The 24816-nt window shown below is 46.2% G+C and overlaps 1 protein-coding gene across 6 annotated transcripts in view; it reads right to left on the bottom strand.

Annotated features, from left to right (window-relative positions):
* The window catches only part of TENM4 (teneurin transmembrane protein 4), a 766508-nt gene that overhangs the window by 33779 nt on the left and 707913 nt on the right, over positions 1–24816 (bottom strand). For all 6 annotated transcript variants that reach the window (XM_059722139.1, XM_019493579.2, XM_059722142.1 and 3 more), the window contains 4 exons: positions 21468–21622; positions 17127–18004; positions 6512–6684; positions 1931–2166 (listed from right to left, as the gene is read on the bottom strand). In XM_059722139.1, the coding sequence (XP_059578122.1) occupies positions 1931–2166; positions 6512–6684; positions 17127–18004; positions 21468–21622 (1442 nt within the window). The remainder of the gene's footprint in view (positions 1–1930; positions 2167–6511; positions 6685–17126; positions 18005–21467; positions 21623–24816) is intronic.

Below are 24816 nucleotides of genomic sequence, written 5' to 3'. Positions count from 1 at the left end.
AAGCTGTTCAGAGCTGCAGGCCAAACATCTGAACCTCTTCAGATGCTCTCTTTACGCTGTGCCTCCTTAGTATAGCAGAACTAGACTGGTTTTGCTGCCTTTCAGCAAATAGCCATTAGTAGAGTTGTGGTGGGGGGAAAATGTATACTCTTAGGGACATTCACATGGAGTGGATAATATTCATTGGGCTCTGAACTCTCTCTCTCAATCATGTGTTAAACTAAAGCTTCCCTCAAGCTTTTCACTGACCAGGGAAAGGAGGGTCCTTCTGCCTTTTATGATATAGGAAGAGAGACAACTACAGATCTATAATGATGCCAAGTAAAGGTACTTGATACCATCTGGGAGGCAATTAGCAACTCTGGATGGTGCCAGGAGGGTGTGGACACAGCTTGCACAGGTGTGTGGAGGCAGGTGAAAATGCTTTGTACACTCTCAGCTGTGCTGCATCCCCAGCATGGAGCCACTCGCAGCCTCATCCTTGAATAATGCCATATACCTGCCTGCTTACTGGGCCCTAACAGGCTATGAGCATGAGTCAACCTCAACAGAGTGACAGAAACACAGATCAACAGCCTGGAAACAGACCTATAAAGTGATTTTCCAAATGCTCAAAAGTACACAATAAAAATCCATTCCAACGTGAAGGTCTGAGAAAATAATACTGCCAAGGCCAGCTGAGCTGCAGCTAAATGGGCGGAAACTGCTTTGAACACCAAGTTGCTCTGACACAGCTTCAGGTTTCACAGGCTCCTCTCCCTCTACAGCCAGACTCATGTCTCAATTTTATTGGTTGTTAAATGGAAAAATAAGAATATTTGAGCCAGCTGATCCACATGCATAAAGCAGCTTCCAAGGAGGGCTTCCGACGCATGTAACCCAGCTCCCGCTGACTTCTGTTGGCAACAGGTTTTATTCCTTGATAAACAGGGGAAATGAAAAGCGTGGACCACTGAGTTCTGTTGGCACAGGTTTCCATTTGTGATAGAGAAAGCAAGTGAAAAGTACGGATGCTTCATGATATGGCCTACGCTGGAGGAGGAGATCAAATGCAACTCAGACAGGTGGGGAGAATGTGAAACATGTCATGCAAGTGTGAGTGTAGGTGGAAAGAGGAGAAATGGTGCAGGGGACGTACTGCAAAAAACAAATGATGATTAGAAGCAGAGATCAGGAAATGCATATTCTGAAACTGGGCTTATTCATATTGACTGTCCAGCTTTAGTGCATGGAAAGAACTGCCGAATCCTCTCTCTCCAGTGACATTAAACACCACTTGGAGCATCAGTTTCAGAGGGCTGGATCTTGCCAGGTGCATATTGCTTCCTGTGAGCCACGCACAGTCCTTGGTTCAAGGAATGGCAGCTTGAATTTATGGATGCTGAGACCGTGCAATTTGGAATATTATTGTAATTACTGGCTTATTGGGCTAGACCTTTCAAAAGCACAGACAAGTTGGCAGAAAGCATTGTCATGTGGCAACTGTGCGTTCCAGGCATGCCAGTCACAAGTGCAAAATCGACTGTGCATTCCCAGAGGAGAGAGAGCTCAATTCAGCCTGCGGGACTAAGATGGGCAGGGCAGTCTATCTACAGGTGTTTCTCACTGTGCTGCCCGATTGGTGACTTGAATGCATTTAGAAGTGTTTCAGAGCCTGTACGCTGAATTAAGAGTGACCATACCAAGCTTCCTGGTCCAACCTTACATGCAGGCAAAGTGCTGGCTGCAATTGGGAATGCACGTGTAGATTTTTTTGCCTGTTTCTAACTTAAGTACCTAACGTGCTGGATTTGAACATTAAGATTGTTATGTCCAGTCCAAGTGTGCAGCTCTCCTAACACTACAGTGAACCAGCAGTGCCCTGTCTGGTGGGACTGAGGGCTGGATCTGACTGCCAATTAAAATCCAACATCACACATAAGTGACTCACCCGCAGCCTGCGCCCGAAGACGGTGACCTGCCCTCTGGCTTGCTCCTTCCGCTGCCTCCACTCAACCAGATTGAGGCCGTTATCAATGGGCAGAGTCACGTTCCTCTTCCCCACTGTTGGGTTCACCGTGCCAGCCAGGAGGTGGGGCTCGGTCTGCAGTGCCACCTCCATGCCATTAGCAAGCATCAGCCGTAGAGAACCATCAGCACCTATGTAGTAGCTGTTGCGGACTTGGTCTGGAGGAAAGAGAGAGATGGGTTCAGATGAAAGACTGAGGGTGTCAACCCATATTTAATTCGCTTCCTCATCTGAGTGAGCAACACCATTTTGGATCATCGCAAACCAAACATACTTACTGTCCATTGTTAATGTGACAACAGGTCAGGTTGGTTCAGAGGGAATTTTCTTTTCAGGCGCTCATGTACTTGGAGAAAAATTCCCAGGCACGTGGACTAAATGATGCTCCTGATGAATATTGGTGCCCTATTCTGGTACTGAATGTGCTCTGGTTTCCCCCTGGAACTGACCCCAGGTCCAGGAGGAAAATGCCTGCTTCTTACTTGTGACTCGTGTAGCAGGTGAGCTTTTGCTACTGAGGATCGGGAGAGCTAACACAATTGAAGTGTGTGTGTGTCCCATATACGTGCAAGTGGAAGCAAATGCTCCCTCCAGACATGTTCTCCAGCCCAAGCGGTGGAGAGTCTCACTGAAAATTACTGCTAACTGTTTTTTCCAAAGATGAGGGTCATTCTCTTTCATCCAAAGAAAGATTTCTTTGGCACCAACAGAGCTCTTGTTGCCATGGGGTGAGGGCCCAGAGATACAGGGCTTTCGTGGGGATGGGTCCCAAGAGATCTGCAGAGATCTGAAGAGACCTACAGAGTCCATGGGGTCAAACTCCATCAGCTCTGGGGTGGGGGAAGAGGGAGAAAGGCAGCACTCTGCTCCTTGCTCCACAAACAGGACAATCAGGGAGAGACTCCATCAACTGAAATGACCATTTTCCAATTCTGTGCAGAAGGCCATGGGCCTTGCTCAGTGCAGGAAGGATTTTATAAATGCATTATGCAGACACTGCCTGCTCTGCAGCTCCTTACAGGCGGGGGAACATTACCCTTCCTGTCTCCCCAGCTGCCATAAATACCCAATCATGAATAAAAACTGCCTTTAAAAATTCATGACAATGGTTTTTCCATTCGGAGGCAAGTCACATAGGTTCATGAGCTGTTCTCCCACAGTTGAAGGGTGTGTGGGGGGGGGGAGCAGGGAACAAAGTCAGGACAAAATAATCCTCTCTCTGCAGGCAAGATTGGCAAATGGCACCACTTGGCACAACAGGAGGGGAGAGGACATCTGACTTTGGCTGGTCTCATTCATTATGAACCTGCGTTCCTGCTCCTTCCATAGTGGGTCAGAGGCTTCCCATTGATCTCGGCCAGGACAGCATCTAGCAAATGATTAAGTGATAGCTTGAGCCATTGCAGCAGGAGCACTAAAAATCACCAGTGCATATCAGCCTGCAGCAAAGACCCATGACAGTAGATCTAAAGCCCTTTGCATGTGCAGCCAAAGCCCACTGAAGACCCTTTCCATTGATTTTAATGGGATCTTGATCAAGGCCACAAACACTCAAAGCTTGATCTGGAGGTGCAACGAAGAAGGGGAACCGTCAGGGAGCTAGCTGTTGGTCCTTGTCTGGAAAGCTATTGAACAGGTTTAGGTCAAGCCAGCGGTGACATGCCTCACTTTGCTGTCCTCACATGTAAGGCACCTCTCTCTCACTTGGCACTTAGACGGTGCGCGTGAGGATTAGGGAGAAGCCTGTTACAGGAGGCTCTGAAGGGAGACCACCTGTGAAGACATCCAGGCACTCTGCTGTCAAGTTATTTCCCATAACTGAGGTTACAGGCCAATACAGACCCAATAAATAACTATTTATTCAAAGTGGATTAGTGCCAACAAGAGATGGACACACCATGGCATACCAAATAGCATGGTGGTTAAAGCACTCACTTGAGATGGGGGTTCAAGTCCCTCTTCCAAGTTAGACAAAGCTGGGCTTTGAATCTGCATACACAGTGAGTGCCCTACCCAGCTGGTTATCCACTATTTCAAGCTCTTTCTCGCTCTCTTACCTGGGTTAGGTACCAGATGAAGTTTTGTATCTGACAAGCCAAAATGCAGGGGGCACCTGTCTTGCCAAAGATATGCACCAACCAACGTGCAGAGATGACAGATGAGGTGATCTAAGGCCTGCTCCTTTTCTGTGCTCCCCGTTCTTGGCTAGCTGGGCAGGTCCAAGCTCAGTTAGTTTGTGTGGTTCCCTACTTCAGGCACCTTATCCTTTCATTATACAGGGGGCTTGAGCCTCAACCTCCAGGCTGGGTTTTCCACTCTGTGGCAGGCTGCCACGGGGCTAGGTGCTGGACTCCTGTCTAGAGCAGTGACTGAGCACCTTTGAGCATCTGGGCCATAACTTCCAATAAAAATCATAGGAGCCGGATATCTCTGAGGCTCTTATCCTGTGTGTTTCTGAGGTTTGGATAGGAGGCAACCTACCGCTCAGTTTCACACTGACTCTAACCCACATCGCATGTAGCTCCATCCAGGTTTTCTGAAAGGTTCATGAACCATTTGTCAGAGCTGGCCAGGATTTGGAGCTCATGAGGAAGCTCTGTGCCAGCCAACTTCCACGCTTGGCGGTCTTTGATGCTCTTGGAAATGCGTGCTCTCACCAGGAGGGCAAAACGGTCATAAAAGTCATGAGAAAGTCATGAGCATGACCATCTATTGGAGCGGCACACAATGTACATGTTCCTCAGTTGAAACGTGTTAGATTTGCCTGGGAGCGGCATTTGCTGCTCTTGCAAATGAGGCCATTTGGCTGTGCTGTGGACTATAACCTCTTTTTAGGAGACCCTGGTGAACATGGCTATGGAGTTTCATTCCCACTGGTTCTGCTCACACCTTTCAGGAGTCTTTCAGAAAGCTCAAGGGTCAGGAAATGTATTTTTTTAGGGAACAATTCATGTCCCTGTCCATTCCAAGCCATTCATTGCCCTGCCCCACCATGAAAACATTCTCTAACTTCAAAATATTAAAGTGGGAAAGCCTTTAGTAATCCTGTGTCCTCATGATAATGATGCCCTTTCTTGGGGAGCTTGGAAATGATTGACTGTGACACCATTATGCACCCATCCCTGCACCCCTGAAGGCATAAACCACATCATAGCCATTTATTTCACTGAAAACCCCCAACTGGAGCTTCTAATGCTTAATTAGGCTCTGGAGGTGAAGCCAACTTCAGGTCTGAGTATTTGCCAGACATCTTAAGGTCAGTGGATTTGGGATGGGTTGGCTAGGCTTGGGTTTGGTTTGGTTTACTCCAGCATATGCCCCAGGGCAACGAAGGGTCTTGTGATACTGAAATAGCTTTTCTGGCCCATGGGGAATGCAGCACATAGGGCATCGCAAACTTCTAATCTGAAACCAAAAAGAAACGACTCTCCCAGAGACGTGGTTTTTAAAAAAACAATGCAGATGGGTGGACTGGTCTCACTGGGTCATTTCTTTCCAGCTAAGGCTGTTTGATCACAAAAGAGAGTGACTACAACTCATTGAGCAAAGAGCATAAGTCAGCAGAGTGCAAGGGAGAGCCAGGGCCCACTGGTATCTCCTCTTAGTTTTAGCAAGGAATGGGGATTGCAGAGGTCTTGCCAGTCTTTGGCTTGTTTCTCCAGGCCCTTGGGAGCAGGACTGAGCACAGCCCCAGCCCCTGGGGAGCATCCTGAACCTTCAGCCAGTTGGGCTCAGGGAATCACAACGGACTCCCACACCGTTACTTCCACCCCAATTGCAGCTCCCTACCCCGGTGCTTCTCTGCCTTCTCCCCTTTCACTACTCTCTTTCTATCTTCTCACCCCATCACCTCCCACTTCCTTAATCCTCTCACACCTTCTATCTCCTCCCACCAAAGCTGGCAGAACTGTACCGTCTTATAACAGCCTCACGTCTGGCCCTACATGTGCAGAACCTGCTGTGCTAAGTTTCTACCTTGTATGTGCAACCCTGTCCCACATTTCTTCTTTCCTTCTGCCTTCCTTCTAGCTTGTGTGGGAGCCTCCGGGCAGGTTTGGTCTATCAGCTCTTGACTTGGGGGTGCTTAGTATACATCTGAGAGATCAGTGAACAAAAAAAGATGGTCTCTTACCCTCAGCCTGAAGTCTATTCCAATGGGGCACTAAGTTTTGAAGCTGGAAGGCATTAAAAGGCTGGAGTAACATGATCAGCTGGAAAAGGACTTAGATTTAGCAGCCCCTTTGTTATGACAACAATGGGAACATTGCTGAAATATCGCACCATGAGAGAAATGGGCAGCTAAGTACTGCACTGAGAGTGGAAAACAGATCTGGAGGGACTTGTGAGCTGCTTAAAGTTCCTGCTTGCCATGCTGATGGGGAGAGTAATAGGGAGCCGGGACACCAAGGGGTTTCTGGCACTGGAATGATCAAGACAAGGCCCATTACCTGGTCTTTAAACCTGCACGTGCTGTGCAACCAGGGCAGCAGTTCAGGATCTCACCTTGCAGGAGGGTGTAGAAGGCACCCGAGGCGGATAGATTGGTTGTTATGGTCACATCGTCCTTGCTGGATGTCTCGACCTGGACGTGCACGGAGCTGTCGGTATCGCTGCGGAAGCTGCTGACTTGGCCCGTGGGGAACGTCACGTTAGTGAGGCGCCCAAAGCTGTCGTACCTGGAAGGGAGAAACACGGCGTGATCAACAGTGTGGCCCGAGGAGTGGAGGGTACACGCTGCCCTACGAAGAACAGGCCACGTCCTGACCTCCCAAGCCCTTACCCAGGCAATGCCCTTAACTTTGGGGTTTCTCAGGACCATCTGAGTAGGGAGCTTTGTCCTGTGGAGAGGAGCAGGATTTGGCACAATACTTGTAATCAAACCTAGATATTAATATATATATCCTGCCTTCCTCACATCTCCTCTGCTCCTGATTTATGGTACAGTCACTGTTCTGTTTTCAGATTGGCTTAAATGAGTCTGTCTCAGCTGAACAGAAGGGCTTTTGTATTCCCAGGGTCTGCTCTTTCCCTGGGTTGTGCTCCTGGCTCTTCGTACTCCGGGACTCGGATTATTTTGCTTCCCTCCTTCTTTTAAAAGTGAACACGAGGGTTGGAGGGAAGAGCCGGACTAGCTGTCCCAGGGAATGAAGCCCCTGGGACCCTTGCTTAGCATCGCCCCGTCCTGTGCCCCAGTCGTCATCTGGCAGGGCCAACCTGAGCGGGTGAGAACGTGGCCTCTCTCTTGTCACTCCTTGGCTTCCTCTCATGAGAGGCGCTGGCCGGGGTGATTGCTGCGATGGGAACATGAGGAAGCAGGCTGAGAACAGCTCTTTCTGCACAGGCCATTGACCGCCTAATGAGGTAGGGGTTTGTTTTATCAGTAAAAAGGAGACGCAGAAGCCCTGCGGCTGGAACTTCCCTGAGCAGCGCTCACATGGGTGCTCTCATGCTGAAACTTCATCTCCCCGCCTAGCGTTGGCTCCCAGTGCCCTGGGCATGTTCAAAGCATGGCTCTAGCAGGAAGAATGAGCTCAGGGTAAGGACAGCTTCCCAAAATGTAAACCAGAGCACAGCGCGGTAGGAAGCCACCGCAGTGCAACTCCCCAGGGCCCGTGGGCCTACTGACAAGATACCAGGCACAGGGCCCTGTAAGCTGGCAAGGAGAAACAGGTATAAAAGCAATCCTGTCTAACTCTGCTACCAATACCCACCCACGGGTGAGAGTCAAGCCATCACAAGTCCTGCCTGCCAGGCGCTTAAGAGCAAATGCTGTTCTGGGAAGTGCTGAATGTAAAACATTGGAGGCACATGCTGGGGCCTCAGCTGCAGACCTGTGCTCAGTTTTGGGCACTGTGCTTTTAGGAAGATGTAGCAAATGCCAAGAATGATAAGAGGTTGAGGAGTAGGACCTCTGAGGAGAGACCCATAATATGACAACCAAGGGACACGGCAACAGTCATGCTATCCGAAGCACACGCAATAGCATGCACGCTTTCTCTAAGTGACATCCGTATTCCTGTTTGGAAAGTGCAGCCTAAAGAGTGAAGAGGGCTCCTATCCCAACCCCCCCGATAGTTAGGATGTCAGTATCTGAACTTGACAGCTCAGACTTGGCAGGCTTAACAAGCTCAGGGCAAGGATGGTGCAAAGAAAAAAATCACAGAAAAAAAACACGTGATGCTTCTCAGCTACATCTTGATCCTTTTCTTAGACTGGCCCCAGTCAAGTGTAACACCACTGAAGTCGGAGGAGGTCCGCTGGTGTAAAGGTAATGTGAGAGAGACGAGAATCAGGGCCATGGATATATAAGAGAGAGAGTGCGTGTGTGTGTGATAGACAAGTGACTCCTGGTTCATTTTAAGTCCCGAGTCACTAGTCTGTGATTCATCTGAAGTGAATGACACTCAGCTCCGTGCAGGGAGGCAGCACAAGGACTATATACAATTTATGTCTTACTTCCATGCTCCAAAGAAAGGCCCTCAGTCCCTCAGTTATCACCTCTGAACAAACAGCCAACTTTGTAGGGCACAGCTTCCCCTGGCACCCCAAACCATCCTTCCAAACACCTGCTTTCTTCCCAACACATCCATAAAGTCCCCATGTCAGTCCCTCTACTAGCAACTCCCAACTTGCCCAAGCACCCCTACATCTATCCAATGCCCTGAGACACCTTCTAGCACCGACCCAACCCCCTACATTACCCAGCCTCCACCTGTCAGCACTCCTCAAATACCCCCCAGCACTTGCCCACGTATGCACGCTAGCAGTCCTTCAGATCCCCTCTCCTGTCACCTAACATGGCAACAGCTGCCAAGCTCTGTGCAGCTTCATCTCCTGGCCCTGCTGCTGCTTGGGGAAGAATAATTTGCAAATATGCAAATAACCGGTGCATATGCAAATAATGCATATATAGCAACCATATGTGTGGAACGGGGTGCCTAGAGCTTTTTATTATTTAAATCAAAGAAAGAAAATAAACACAATTTGCATAATATGTCACATGCAGAGTTTAACAAGACTGGGCAGCAACGTGGCTGAATTCTACCTACGGGCAAGGAGTGGAATTTGGGACTACGGGTAACTCAAAACATCTGCCCTTTTATGCATGCAACAAGCCTGTTTCTCTTCTACCCCATCTGCATTAGAAAGTGAGGCGGGTAGGGCACTCCTAAGCAGTTTACTCCAGAGGTGATATCTCACCTAGTCGCAGCTGCTAAAAGGTCACATCCTACAGGGGAGGGGATGTGAGAAGGTAGCATAACTGCACCATTAACATTTTGATTATAATTTTTAATTAGCAGCAGATGAAGTGTAACAAATTCATGTCCCAAAAAGAAGCCCTTTCGTGCTGGATGATGATGCAGGGAGGGTGGCTCACACGACCCATGGGAGTGGGTGCTGAAATTCTCCTTTGCGTGCTGCGTGCTCCCCTCATGGCATGCATTTCTTTTCCTCCTTGCTCACTGCTTATTTTGCATATGATGGGAGCATTTTTGCCCTTTTGGCTTGGATTAGAAGGTACGGCACATACATGATGCTGTTTATTATACACCCCCAACCTCCTGGGCCCCTCTGACTTTAAGGCCTCTGCATTTCTGAATGGATAATAGGCTTTAACAAGGCAAAGTGATTGACAGGAATGTTTCATCTCCCTTCCAGCCTTCTCAAAGGCATTTCTTTGACATCCCCGGCTTGGAGACGAAGGCCAGGTGACTGGCTTTCATGTAGCTGCAGGTGCGTCCTGGTATTTGTAGTAAGATAAATCTCCCCTAGTCAACTCATTTCACAGCTAAGCTGGATAGGCCTGTTTCCACAGTCTAAGGATTTAGAGGTGGCCCAGTTTGCATCCCAGCCTAAGACTTCTGTGTTCTCCAAAAGCCCCACAAGCACCAGAATGAAAGAAACACTGAAGCATAGGAATGTACACAGCAGCCACTCTGAGCAATGAATTCATCACCTGCTAATGCAGCTGCTGCCTCCCATTCACACCAACTGCAAAGACTCGGCATTTACAATTACAGTGACAATTATTAGGCCGGCAAAGGAAGCTGTTGCCATCAATTCCCAACTGGAAATTTATTTAGCTAAGGTTCAATGCACAGAATTAAAATGGTATTTGGTGCTTATGAGGCCTAATTGTTAGCTTGTAAACACTTGGAGCTTGCATTTATCACATTACTGTTATGCAGAATCATTGGTTCTGGGAATTGAGAGAGTGTCACAAGCGTTGTCTACTCAGAAATCAATTCCTTGCAGGATTCTCTGGGATTCCTCATCTTGGTGGTTTCACCTGTTAGCAGCCTTCTGGAGCTTGCAGCCAAATGCGTTGGAAAAATGCACTCTAATAATATTACAGTTAGTGCTGAAGATTCCCAAGGCGCTTCCCAAACTATACCTTGTGCATGAGGTGGCACAGCAACACACCTGCCCCCCTCCAACTCAGTGTTTGCAATTACATTAAATCCAACATTTAAAAATCCGTAACAATCCTAGCAAGCTACTTGTATGTCAGAAAGCAAGCCCCTCCTTAATAACATCCTGTGCACCAAACCAGTGTATATCTGACCCTGTTATAACCTGCCACTTCCCTCAATGCCCAACAGAAAAGAGGAGCTGAAATATATTCCTTACTAGGTTGTTAACATCATATGTGGGCTTTGAACACCTCCCCAAACCTTGGTGATTTGACTGGTGGGCTTTCACTGTCCTTTTGACACTAAGCCTAGGAACCAAAATTACACATAAATCAGTATACCTGATCGGAAAGTGGTTCAAATCTGCAATACAACAGAAGTTCAGTGCACATAAACCGCTTTCAAAATGGCCCAAACCAGTTTAAGATAAACCTGGATGGATGCAGTATCAGACATAACTAATTTAAGTTAAATCAGTTTATTGAACTTCTGTCCTCTCCAGATCAGAGACCTGTGTGGGTCTGATTTTAAAGGCCCACTTCTGACCTGCACTCAATGTTATACAACCAGACCTGAACCCGCAACCCTCATTAGCAAGTCTTCTTACCCACGGACTGACCTGACCCGCTTCAGGCAAATCTGCAACCTGATCTGCACTGCTGACAGACTAAAAAAAAAAATAACCCTGTGCTTTCCTGGAAGCGGCATTGTGTTAGTTCAACCTGCCTCCACAGCGTCTGTATAGATTGGGAGTTTCAGTAGGGATTTTTGGCACCTTTATGTAACAGCTGATTCAATCAGCTAATAGATAAAAGTACCAAAAAGGGCCTGCTGAAGCACCTGATCTATACAGATGCTGGGCAAGTCAAATCAAACTAACACGTTGCCTCTTCTGGGCATGTGTTGGGCAGCTGCTGCCAGACTTGGAAAAGAAAACCACGTTTTACCAGAAAAAGCAGAATGTTAACGTTTAAAATGGCTGCGAAGGAGATCAACCAAAAGATAGAGCAAGGTGACACACCCTGCTCTGTCTTTTGTTTGATCTCCTTCACGGCCATTCTTTCTTCTTTGTTTGATCTCATTTGCACTGCTTCTTCAGGTAAAATGTAGGATTTTTTACATCTGTCAGCAGCTGGTGGTGAGGCTTACCCGACCTGAGTCTAATCTGAAATTTTTTTTTCAGACCCAAACCTGATCTGCAAAATGTAAAGTAGTTCACGTTCCCACCTGGACCCAACCCATGGGTACCTGACCTGATGCAGGACTCTATTGCAGATTCAAGTTAATTCACAGTCCCCCAGCATCCCAGGATGCTTTGCACCTCCCTTGCAGGGAGGGCGGGCTAGCTTTGGCCTAAGCTACCTGCTTCAGCCTATCAGAGAGGTGTGCTCTAGTGCCCCCCAGCTTCTGGCCTGAGCCACTGCAGACATGTGGCTGCATTTCTGGAATCAAAAGTGAATGTCTGTTCACTTGCTTATCAGTTCAGTCTATGCAGTTTAGACTAACCTATGAAGATTGAATCAATTCAATCCTCAGGCTTTTTGACTGTCTGTACTTAGCCTAAAAACACCCTGGTTTTAACAATGTTGTGTTAATGGGTACCTAGTGACACAGAAAAGACTTGTTCTGGGGCAGTAGAAAAGTGGTATTTTCCCTTATTGCCATTTTGCTCCATTGTCTTTAAAGGCGCAATGGCGAGGCTCTGTATTATATTTAAGGTAGAACAAGGAGCAGAGGAGAAATGTACACCTCAGACAGGATAAAGGGATTTGTGCCCTGTTTGGGGTTGCTGTAATTTATAGCTTCACAGAAATTCCCTAACAGTGTCACAGGCATGCAGGAATATAATCGCTGGGTAAGAGGCTACATTAAATACATGCTGCTTTATACTCAAGAGGCAGCTGTTTGTCCCCATTCTTCTTTACCTTGGCATAGGGGAGGGAATGTACAAGGCCCATACGCAAAAACAGAAGCCCAGGCTGAGACTGTATGAGAACTGGGCTGAGACGCAAGGGCTAGACTGATCTGGAACACAGCTGTATGTGCTTCAGGCTGCATCACATCAGAGGTGGGTCTTGGGAAGGGCACGACTGAGCATGCCCTACTTGCCTGCCATGCCCGAAAGCTGGAAGTGTGCCCATGACACATCTGTGGACTTGACTCCGGCACCTTCTCTTGACTCCTGTGTCTAAGAGAGGCCACTAAGGGCAAATTTAAAGCAGTATCATGGCCTTGCAGCTCTGCAGTTCATTGGCAGGCTTGGTTGGGTGGGGCTTGTTCAGTCCTACCCTCCATAAGACCTATCATTGACCCATTACAGACAAGCCCTTGGAGAGACCCCAGAGGCTGAGAAGTTAAGGCTATACTTGGAGCCTCTAGCCTTTTGTTGCTGAGCAGATAACCATGCTCAGAAGACCCGAAGCAGCATTCTGTGACGGAGGACATGTCTATCCTGAATCAATGCCATGCCTGGAAGTGCGGCCATGAACTACAAGGCAGCCACTGACCCGAGCTGTGCATGCACCACCTGAGAATGAGCTGATGTAGCTGCCTAGCAGCCCAGTTCCACATTCAGGGAATGCTTCTTAGCATACACCTGGGGCTATACTGCCTCAGATCCTTGAACTTGGTATATGTACTCCAAAAGGTGCAGCCTACTTGACACGGCACAGTAGAGGTAACTCGGAAGCACACTGACAACAATTATGCCATTTTGCTGCTATTTTTGCCCACTATATTTGCCACAGTGTAGTTTGAGAGAAGCATGCAGCTATCTGGGGACCAGTATTCAAAGCTGGAGCAGAATTCCCCTATTTGAATGTCTCAGGGGACTCCTGACAAAAGGTTCAGAGATCCCTCAGAAAATTCTTTCATTAAGTTAATCATTTGTGTCATTAAATCAGACCACGGTACACAGATCACAAGAAAGAAAAACCCAAGAACTGGGTTAACAAGAGCAATTTTGAGACCAACATTTGTCCATGAATGTGAATTTGGAGAAAACATTTCCCACTTTCCAAAGCAGAAGCAGAAACCTTTGCAAAAACACTGAGTCCGTTCACTATAGTATAAATTGGTATCATTCCACTTACTGAAATCTGAAGACCTGGTTCAACAACCCTATCTTCCCATCCCCAGTCTGCATCACTTCTTCTTGGTGAACATGGTTTCTGGGCAGCCTGACTGTAAGGTTTGGCTGCAGTGATGTGTAAATACCTACTAGGTTTGCATCTGAAAAAATTACCTTGAAGACTAACTGAGCACACAAAAGACCTAAAACAAAATGCCTTGCATTGATTACATAAAAGGTGCAACTTTGGCTTAGAGGGAAGCTAAATTATTTAACATACAATGATACCATCTCAATGAGCTATGGTAATCAAGTTAATTACTACAATCCTGATTTCTTAAAAAAAATTAACAACTTTCTTGTTTCTCTTTAAAAAAAAAGCCAAGAACAGTTCCTAAGCTATTAAAACAGATGTGTTGCCATTCTTTCAGGTCAAGTTAAGAAAACAAAACCCAATAAATTGTATCCTTTTGCTTTGGATTGAAGAGATGGATGGTACGAAAGTTTTAGCCTGCAAGAGTTTCCAGACCTACTTCTTTTCCGATTAATTATGTCTGCCAAATACCTAACATGAAGGTGGATTTTTCATTCAGCTGCTGGTCAAGCAGACCTGTACTGTGTGAATGTCACACCCTGTGTAGTGAGGTCAAACTTCACTGCTGTGCAGAGGTACAGTATAATATATAGCCATCATTTAGCTCCCTGAAATGACGCTTGCACAGAAGGATTTTGCAAAATGGGGCGTGGAAGCAGGGACCGGGATGGCTGCATTCCCTGCACCCAGCCTTCCTCCCTGCCCCCCACACCAGGGCGGGCAGACCATGCCACAGGAGCAGCAGTCAGGGACTTTTTGAAGTCCACAAAGCAGGTAAAAATTCCTGCTCAAAGACATGTCCTTTCCCCTTCCCTTCCCTGCCTGCCACTGTCCCAAGAGTTAGGAGAGCTCCTGAGCCATTTCTACTCAGCTCCGGACAGGCTGCTCAGGGACTGGGCTCAGCCCAGGAGAGCAGTGGCAGTTCCCCATCCCTGCACCTGCTCTCGGGCTGGCGGAGAACAGCCAGGGGGGACCAGGCAGGGAGGGAGAACCCACCCATTGCTGTCCTAGCCTGAGCATGGCCCGGCTGGATGTACCCATGGAAGCTGTGACCTAACACCCCAGATTTACAACATTTAGGGAGAATAAGAGATATCAGAAAATTACTTGCAAAAAAAAAAAAAAAGCAGTTGTGAGTGGCTGAAGACTGCCATGGTCCTACTGAACTATGCTGTTTCCTGCCATCTATTTATTGCTGGAAAACACGGGCAAGATATAGACTCCTAGTGGCTTTAACTGGATTATGATACATTTAGGGTATGGACAAATAATCAAATTAAACTGAATTAACAGGGGGTAGAGACTTACTGAGGAAAAGCTGATGCACGGTAATTGCTCTTGTGCCTGAAATTACCCTGGACTAAGTGAAAGCTAAACAGAACAACACAGCATTATATGCAGGATACAGGAGGCGACTGTAACGCTCTACTGAGTGCTGGTTAAGCCACAGCTAGAGTATTGCATCAGGATTTGTATGCAATATGAAAAGCATGAAGAGAAGTAGGAGAAGGTCCAAAGGTGAATGATAAAGACGATAAAGGGCTGGGAAGAAAGCAGGTGTGAGGAAAGGCTGATGGAACTAGGTGTGGGTAGTTTGGAAGAAAGGATATGCAGTTTTCAAATGTTTGAAAAGATGCCTTAAAGAAGATGAAGAAATGCTGTTCTCCCCTGCAGGATAGCCATGGGGTTAGACAGCAGCAAAACTTATTTAGAGCAAGTAAAACTTCTTAGCTGCTGGAACAGCAGGACAATATTAAGAAGCTGCCTAGGCAGAGTGCAGAATCTCCTTTGCTGGAGGTCTGCAAAAGGAGGCTGGGTTGGGTCTGTCTGGGGCTGTATAGAAATGCTGAATCCTGCATCTGTGTGAAGTGCTGCACGAGACGACCCTTGAAGTTCCTTCCACTCCGTGATTCTGTGACATGATTTAAACGTGCCCTGAGAGAAGTACTCTTGAGGCACGAATACACACATCTTCCACGGAGTCACACGCTAAGCCAGAAGGGACCCTTAGCTCAGCCAAACTGAACTCTTTTATATCACAGAACCTTACATTTCATTTAGTTGTTATCTCTGTACTGAGCCCAATACTCTTTGTTTGATGAATGAATAACTTATATTTGGCAATCAAAAGATATCAAGAAATAAATAAAGAACCACCATTTCCTTTATTAGTTTATTTAACTGGGTAAGTGCCCTCACTGTTCAAAAATCATGTTATATTTCTGGTTTGAATTTATCTGTTTTTAGCTTCCAGCTTTGGCTTGGTCCTTTTTATGCCTTTGTCCATTAGATTAAAAAACCTTTCAGTACCAGGTATTTTTTGCCCATGAAAGCACCTGCATGCTATAATCAAGGTGCTTCTCAGCTTTCCATTTGATAAACTAAACTGAGCTCTTTAAGTCTCTCACTGTAAAGCTTTGAATCATGGTTGTGGCTCTTTTCTTCATTGTCTCCAATTTTTCAAATTTCTTTGTAAAATTTGAACAAGAAAACTGGCAGCATTGTAGTGTCCATCTCACCGCTGCCACATAAGCTAGCAAAATCACCCCTTATCCCACTCATTGCTGCCTTTTCTGTATAACCAAATTAGCCCTTTTGGATATGGCGGTATGCTGGGAGCTCAGGTTGAGTTGATTGTCTCTTACTATCCCTAGACCTTTTTCAGCCTCACAGTGTTAGCAGGATACGGTGCCCCATCCTGTGGCAGTGGTCTGCATTCCTTGTTCCCACATGTACGATTTTCTGCCATTTTGTTGGAATGGGTCTACCTAACCAGGCAATCCAGATCTTGCCAGATGACTTCCCATTATTTACCACTCTATCCATCTTAGTTGCCGCCTGTGAATTTTCTCAGCCTTGGTTTTATATTGACATCTCGATCACTGATGTGAGTTTTGAACACAATCAGGCTAAGATCCAAGCCTAGTAGAATCACAATAGAAACACTCCTCTTTGATGGAGATTTCAAATGAACGAATGCTGCCGGAGATCTGTCAGTTAGCAAATACTTAATCCCTTTAACATCTGCTTGCTAACTAATTGCTCTGACCTACCTAAATCCAGATTCCCATTTCTCTTTTCCAAACACTACACAATACTTCCTATGTTCCTGTGGACTATGGAGGGTTTATAGCTATCATATGGCTCCACTGAAATGAATGGAGGTACAGAGCAGACAAGTTTCACATATTTTGCATCTTATTGGGTGGCAAGAAATAACTAACTACTGTCATAAATATACCCACAAAATAACTTGTATTTTTCCTCTTCCTCTTGGTTTACCTCTATATTTTTATTCGTAGATTAAATGCAAGAGCTAATTTTGGAGATAAATGTGATTGTTAAGTGCTTAGTGTGTTTCATTTTCCACTGTTACATCTGTTGTCAGGTTCTCTATCAGACCTAATATGGTGCAAAATTCTCTTCTTACTCTAGCCATTCTACAAGTACCTTTTGTCCAATGAATTTTATTCTTTAAGCATCAAACAGACTAGTGAATACAACATGAGGCCCATGGCATATCATTCTAATAGTACTTACTCATAAAACGTTGTCCATCCATTTTCATTGCTCTTGGTGGCAAGAAGACCAGAGTTGCCATGGTACGTCATCATGGCCACTTCATGCCCTTGCATTGTCACACTCTTGAGTGCGCTGTTGGTGCCAATTGTCACCCAGTAGACCTGGCCATCTGGCACCACTAGCCAGAGTGGCATTCCAGTGGAATCCCTCCGAATATTGACTAAGTTACCGTTGTTATCAGTGATCAGGGTTATGTCTCCATCTCCCGAGTAGGTGAAATTGTAGAGGTAATCTCCTGTGGTAAGGCTCTGGGTATAAAGGTGTTTACCGCTGGTGTCAAACAAGTAGAGCTCCTGGTCTATAGGGGAGGACAGCTCGTATAGGTTCTGTGTGTTGAGGAATGGCTTGTTCTTCCGAATGAAGCGGATTCGGATATTTCCAAGATCGGCAACATACAACTCCCCATCTGCACACACTGCCAGGGAGGAAGGGGCATTGAGCTTGGCATCTTTTGCATACCCATCATCCCCAGAGAAGCAGTCACAGTTGGCATCATTCTTGCAGTCGCAGCTGCTTGGCGCACCAGCAACAAGAGAGATCTCTCCGTTGGTGGTGACCTGCCTGATGCGGTTGATCTTCTTCTCATCCGTCTCAGCGATGTACAGGACCCCGTTATGAGAAACAGCCAAAGCTGTAGCAGATTCCAAGGTGGCATGGATCGCCACTTTGCTGAGGAGGAAGTGGTCAATGCCTGGGACCTGACAGTGCATAGGCCTTCCTGCCACAATGCGCACTTGGTGATTCTCAGAGATCTGCAACACAACATTATTGTCGAGGACATACAGGGAATTATCCATTGGGTTGACTGCCAGGTCTGTGGGCCACTCTAGACGAACCTAACAACATGACAGTGAAAAAGAAATGGTTAAAAACATTGTTCTTTCTGTTTGATTCCTACGGTCACCCTTAATAATCAAACTTCTAAAGCATCCATCCATCCATCCATCCATCCATCCATCCACTCCTTTCTCCCTCCCTCCCCAAATCATTGTGCTATCTAGGTATGTGGCATGTTTGGCACAGGGTAACGGAGAAGTGAGTGGTGAAATACTGAAAAAGGGATAAAGGACTAACTTCTTATTCATTTACACTGTATTGGGAGCCATAATATCAAATAATAAAAAGATAGCCCCTGTTCTAGAGAGCACAGGATAGATGTTCCAGAAAAAGTGCTTAAATTGTATGTGCATACTGCATGGCTTGTGTACAACCGCTTGTGCCATTAACTATACTACTGCCTTGCAATGACAAATTCTGTGTACACAAACTAGGAACATTTTTTTGAAAACTTAGTTCAGGGTCTCATTCCTGTGAACATACATAAACAGCAATTCTCAAAGAATTCAATTTCACAGCTTGAAATAAATGCCTGCTTCTCCCAGGTGGGTTTTTCATAATGCTTTATTAAAGATTGAGTTCAATGTAAAAGATAGGTATTGATATTGTATTGACCCATTATAGAGATGCATAAACTGAACCAGCAATAGAAATGAGAGTCAAAGATCCCAATATTGTTCTTTAACCATGCACCACCTTTCAACTGAGGATACTGTTTAATTTGCCAAGAATAATGCCATACCTAAGAGGACTTTACCTCAGCACTGAGAGCAGGTTGGACTAGCATAGAAATGTTAACATGATTTGGAGTCCTTTTTCCATTCCCAGACTATAGATCATTACCAATCGGTATAGAAATACATTTGGTGATGATTTTATTTTATTTCATGTTTCATCAGTGCAGGAATGGTTCAACGGTGAGCTGAAAGGAGCCACCTAATGATCCAAAATCCTTGCACAGCATGTGTGCATTGAAAGAGATCTGCAGTGCTGTGTTCAGAGAGCAGCTCTGGACAATGTACTTGGTCGTCTATGAATGTTTATAAAGCTTTTAAATAGCCTGTTGACTGACTATTATTAAAAGCTGTCTCATAGCTATACAGTCCCATTTGGTTGCACAGAATGACTAATTTAGAAAGGCTCGCTATGGTCCCTAAGGGATCATATGTTACCTTATCAGAAGGCACAGAGCAGAGTTGTATTTTGCCCATCCTCCCCACCCCACTGCTTGTTAAATCCCCTAACTTGCCTCCCCACCATGCCTGTATGCTGGGAGTGAAACAATACCACACTGCATTGCTTCCAGCATTGTTGAATGAGACACACCATGGCACAGACAGTGCAACGCAGTTTCAGGGTGTCGCCCTGCCTCTGTAATAAACCTCCTCGTTCCCATCTTCTCAGGTCATCTACCTGCTCAGAGAGAAGTGAAAGGGACCCCGGCAACCTCAGGCCCAATACATTCACTTTTGCTGGGGCTCTGTGTGCATTTGTACACATGCTTGCACTGCAGTGCCGGGTGTTTTTAAAAACGCCTGGTGCTCCGCCACGTGCAGTTGCAGAAATGGCAAAATGTGCGTCAGCACGCAGAAAATGGCAACGGTGTGCTTTTGACCTAAAACACCTTAATTTTTGATTTGAAACTTAAATTTCTAAAACACCTTTAATTTCTAATCATCACAGCGCACCGCCACTGATGCACATTTCGCTGCTTCTACAACTGCACGTGCTGCAGCGTAGCGTGCGTTGGCTTGCATCTAGAGCGGACTCAATTAATCGAGTCTGCTCCAACCCGCTGGGTCTTTGGCATGTCACGGGATGAAAAGGGACGTGTATCAATGCCCTCTAAGAGGCTGAGCAGAGGAGACCCTGTCAGACCCACCAGTGCCACAGGAGTCTCACATGCTTTGTGATCCACTTGTCCAATGTTGCTGCCATAGACTGGGTTTATTTGTGATCTCTCATATTCAGAGCCTTTCTAGGCTTATTTATTTCTCAGTTGCCAGAGATGTTGGTCTACTCTGCTTTGGACAGCCCAGTTTTGGAGGCATGAATCTCAGCCGGACAGCCCAGCTTCGGAGGCATGCATCTCAGAGCTGCATGTAGCAAGTTGAGGCCTGTCTACACGCTAAGCTCTGTTCTCACAATCCCTTTTTTCTCTTGGCCCCTGGCCTGCTTTAACCCTTCCTGTGGTAAAACACTATAGCCTGTGGTTTTCTCTTCAATAATGCATGCCTCCATACTTTCCAATTGTCTTGAAAGCACTGCTCTGCTGCAGCCTTGAGTTAGCATCAAGAGCAGGGTTTACTCGGAACTGACAAGGGAATTTTCAATTTCTTAAAACCCATTTCTTGTCAGTGTCGGCAGCTAAATATTTCATGCCCTCTTGTCCCAGAGAGCCTCGGGGGCCTGACTGCGGAGACCTTTCTAGCCACTGTAAATGATGAAAAGATAGCTCCCAAGTTGATTTTTTTTAAAACCTTGTCTGTCATGCATCTTTCCATTGCAGACCGGGGTACTGGAGAACGGCTCTTTTCATTTGAAAGAAGCAGAAGAAAGGCACTGCAGACGATACATTTCTGAATCTACCTCAGGACCGTTTAAAGGGCACATTATTACATAAAAGCCAGAGCCTGGCTGAAAATGTTTTTTTTTTTCTAAAGCCTGGACCACAATAACCTTGCTGTAGCTGGCACTAACAGAAAAGAATATGGTTGCGAGATGGGAGCCATTATAATACAAGATGGCCTTTAACCATCAAAATTTACTTCTCTCTACGAGGCGTGAGAGCTTTTAAACTTGTAATTTTAGCCTGTTCATAAATTGCAGACAGTGGGAACCTGTTACAAAGAAGTGAGGGTAATCTTTTCAAATTAGGGGGGGAAAAAACATGAAGAACAGATTCCATAAGGGAGCATGAAAATTATGTAGGCAGTTACAAAAGGGAAACCCCATTGACATCCATTGTGGCTGAATAACAGTACTTAGCCCTCCAGCTATGATCTGTAGTTTTGCAGAACAGGGCAACATTCTTCTAGTCATGCCATAATAAGTGGCATAAAAGGTTTTAAAGGACTGTACCTCCAAACTGGCACTCTGTGAAGGGCTGAGTCCTGGGCTATAAAACGTTTGCATACTGCATCATCCAGAAATAAAGCAATCATCAAATGGAGATTTCCCCCCTCCCCCCTGTAAGCAGCAGGACTTAAATGCCCAGCATGATGGTAGCTGCCACCGATTTGCAATCTGATGCAATTCAAAATTCTTGTTTTCCTGCTGTTGCTAATTTTGGCACCAACCACAACACCCAGCCACTATTTCCTAGATGCTAATTTGAGCCAGTCCTAAAACTGCAGTGCCGAATTATATAGTGACAAAAAAAGCAAGCGCTTGTCTGGCCATTAGAGGACAGTGAGTATTAAATATTGTGGAGTAAAGCAGATTTAATAACATTTCTGGTACCTGAGAAATGTCCATGACAGAGTCGCAGCTAAGGGGCCTGGCAGATGTCAGGTCGTTGGAACCTAGCATGGTCGAGATGATGCCATTCTGGTCAATGCGTCTGATCATGGTGCCATCCACAAAATAAATCAGCCCAAACTTGTCCACAGTGATGCCTAGAGGAAGACGAGACCAGAACAATTAGAAATGAAAGGTCACCTGACGGTAACTGCACATTCAACCGGCTTAGTCAAATGGGTGGGAAGGGGTTGGATGCAAGTCACTTCATGGATTAAGAATTAATTTTACTGCAGTTGGCTACGTAATGGGCCAGTTCTCCACTGGGTATATTGGCCCTGCTCCACTGAGGTCATTTCTACTCATCACCAGCAGAGAACTAGGTCCTACAACTTTAACCAGTGATCGCTGCTCATTCTTTGGAAACAGCGTGTGATTTTCAGTGAATTGTTGAAAGGAACCGTTTTCTAAGTAATTCAGCGTCATTACACAGAGGCATTGAAATACTGGTTTGTGGTATTGATGTCCAATGGTTTTAATGAAGAGATGGTTGCAGGGTGCTTATCGGAGAATCGCTGATGAGAAAGACCAGATAGGTTGATTAATTTCCACTTCCTGGATGTGGGAGGGCCTTTTCTAGATTTAATCTCAATAGGCTTTTAACTGTGTTGTTTCTGAATTCACCTAAGTCATGGGTATCATACATATAGTCCATAGGCCAAATCTGCCCCGTGGTGCCATGCTGTCTTGCCTGTGCAGGGAATACAGGAACCAGGGGGTGGGGTGGGCCTGCTGCCAAAGCCCGGGCTACAAAGTGCTGTTGAGATGCCCGTCAGCAGTGGGGGGCAAGCAATGGCTGAGTTCAGCCTCGCATCACCATCACTCACCCTGCGTTTGCTTGCCCTGCTGTTGCCACATCTGGATCTAGGCTGCGAGGAGGGGTGACTTTGACATCCCTGATCTAAGTGATTTATTTTATTACCTAATTCCCTTCTCTCGTACAACAAACGTTCTGATTGAAACTTTCCCACCTTTTGCATCAGACCACTGCTCCTTGCTTCACTGTTTTCACTGAAAAAGCTAGGCCACTTCCCTTCCCCTTATCTTCCCCCTTCACTTTCTGAGTATCTGTCATGTTTGCATAACCTCTTTTTCCCAAGCTATCTGTATCTGGCACTTCTAAAGCATCTTTCATCACAGGATTTCATGGGGCTTTACACTCTCTAATTAGGCCTTGCAGCACCTTATGAGGTAGGCATGATCGTCTTCATTTTACAAATCAGGAGGATGAAAGACAAAGTAACTTGCCTGGTCATCGGTTGAGCTACAGGCCAAGCCAGAAAGGAGAAACTAAGGGCTCCATGCTCCTCTCTCTCATACCAAGGTAAATCAAGAGTAACTTCACTGGAGTTAACAGAGCTCTCTACCTAATCTATCTCAGGCAGTGCATCATACAAGTGTATTCAGTAATAAGAGTGAAAGATCTTTGTGCATTTCATGAATCCCCGGCACCATGTCCTTTCTCTATCCCCATCTCTGCTGAGGGTAGATTTTGATTTCTTAGCTTTTATTCATTTCCTTTTTCGTTTGGCTGGGTTTATAGGGGGCTTTTTAGTTAGAGGGTGTCAGTATTCTGAGTACCCTTCAGATGGTAGAAAAACCTTTTACAAGAAGAAGGTTTTGCCATTGGTTAAGCTCTGTGTTCACCTAATCTCATCTGGAAGTTTGTTGCACGGCCAGAATGCTTTGTTCCCTGCTCTCACCCGCTTCATCCTGGGCTCTGTGCGGTTACAGCTGTCCCCATGCTTTACAGGTAACGGTTCCAAAGATTAAAACCAAATCCATAGCCTGGCACCAGAAACTTCTGGGGAATCAATACATAGGCCTGATGTCTGCAATGCCCTGGAACAGGGAGAAGGCAGACAGCCTGATCCTAAACCAGGTGAGGCCCAGGCATCTTCCTAATGTTGAGGGTCAGAGTCACCAAAGGGAAGGCTGCTCAGAAGTAGCAAAAGCACAGAACTTCATCACCAGGTCTTGATCTGGGAGGAAAGGACAATTTTTCCCAGTAAGCAGGAAGTGAAAAAGTCAGTTTTAGGTACTGATGCTACCAGATGGGGGGGAGTGCAACAGTGCATCGAGGCTTGAAGAACAAGGGCTGCATGGCTCCGTGCCTTTGATGGAGACAGCATCTGTTGGTGGAGACATCATCTTGGCTAGCTCTTTGAAGGATTTCCTGCTTCCAATCCACTGGAGGAGCCTAGAAGAACATTCCTATAAGACTGCTGAGAGCAAAGCACCTAATTATTCTGCGGAGGTTTACAAAGGGAGTTATAGGATGTGATGCCTGCAATAGCAGGGGGCTGTAATCAGTGACTCAGGAGTCTGCTTCCATTTCAACTTTCCCATGCCTGGATTCAACCTGAGCCAGGCTCTCATTGCTCACAATGATTTCTTGTTGACAGCCTGATGTGTTAGTGGTGGCAGTGATGGCGTCAGTTGAGAATGAAATATATGATGGAGTGTCATCAGTGTGCTGCTGGCAGCTGAGCCACAGGCATCTCACTGTCTCTCACAGTGGACTCATAGATGTTGAGAAGGGAGGACAGTCTGGATATGAGCAGGGCCCCACAGGCAAGGGCCTTCAGAGCGAAAACTGAACCCAGCACCCACCATCATGTTCTGCCAGAAAAGAACGACTGGGGTTTCTATGTGCGATATTGTCTTATGCTCCAGTCGATCCCCTTTTGTCCTGTGTGCTGGTCTGATCCCTGAGTTGAGCATCCTCGGTGCTGGTTTATGCCATGCACTGTTAAAGCTTGGTGGTTACCTTACTCATTGATGTTACCTGAGAAAGGACCACAGAACATTATGGTCTGAGATGACACTGCAGTTGTAAAATCATGCTGGTTCCTGGGAGATAGTTTGACATCCCATGTAGCAAGCGGGGCTTGCAGTGTTGCTGAAGTGTCACGATGATGAGTTGTGCTAGTGGACTGCTTTGACACAACGGTATTTGTTTGTCATGCCAGGACCACACAGCACGAGGACATAACAGAGTAAGGCTGGAATGCAAATTGATACCTGAGAGTCGGATGTTTGTTCTGAAGGCCAAATAGCTGGCAGACGTCTTCTGCAAAATACCCTGATCAAATAAGAGATGGTGAAGGACTCTATTGGGTGAAGTTACAAATTACACCTAGACCACACTCAGTTTGGAACGTTAAGCGGTGTTTAAGTTAGAAAGTGCTGCGAGCAGTAGCATGGAAAGGGTTAATGCTGTTTCTTGCCTGCACAGCTCTGATGTGCCACTAGGGGGGGGCTGGTGAGCAGGGGCGGGGCAAAGAGCCAG

This window comes from Alligator mississippiensis, chromosome 1 (assembly GCF_030867095.1).
Source record: "Alligator mississippiensis isolate rAllMis1 chromosome 1, rAllMis1, whole genome shotgun sequence".
Taxonomy (NCBI): domain Eukaryota; kingdom Metazoa; phylum Chordata; order Crocodylia; family Alligatoridae; genus Alligator; species Alligator mississippiensis.
The sequence above is the reverse complement of the archived record's forward strand: the minus strand, read 5'-3'. Positions and strand labels throughout refer to the sequence as shown.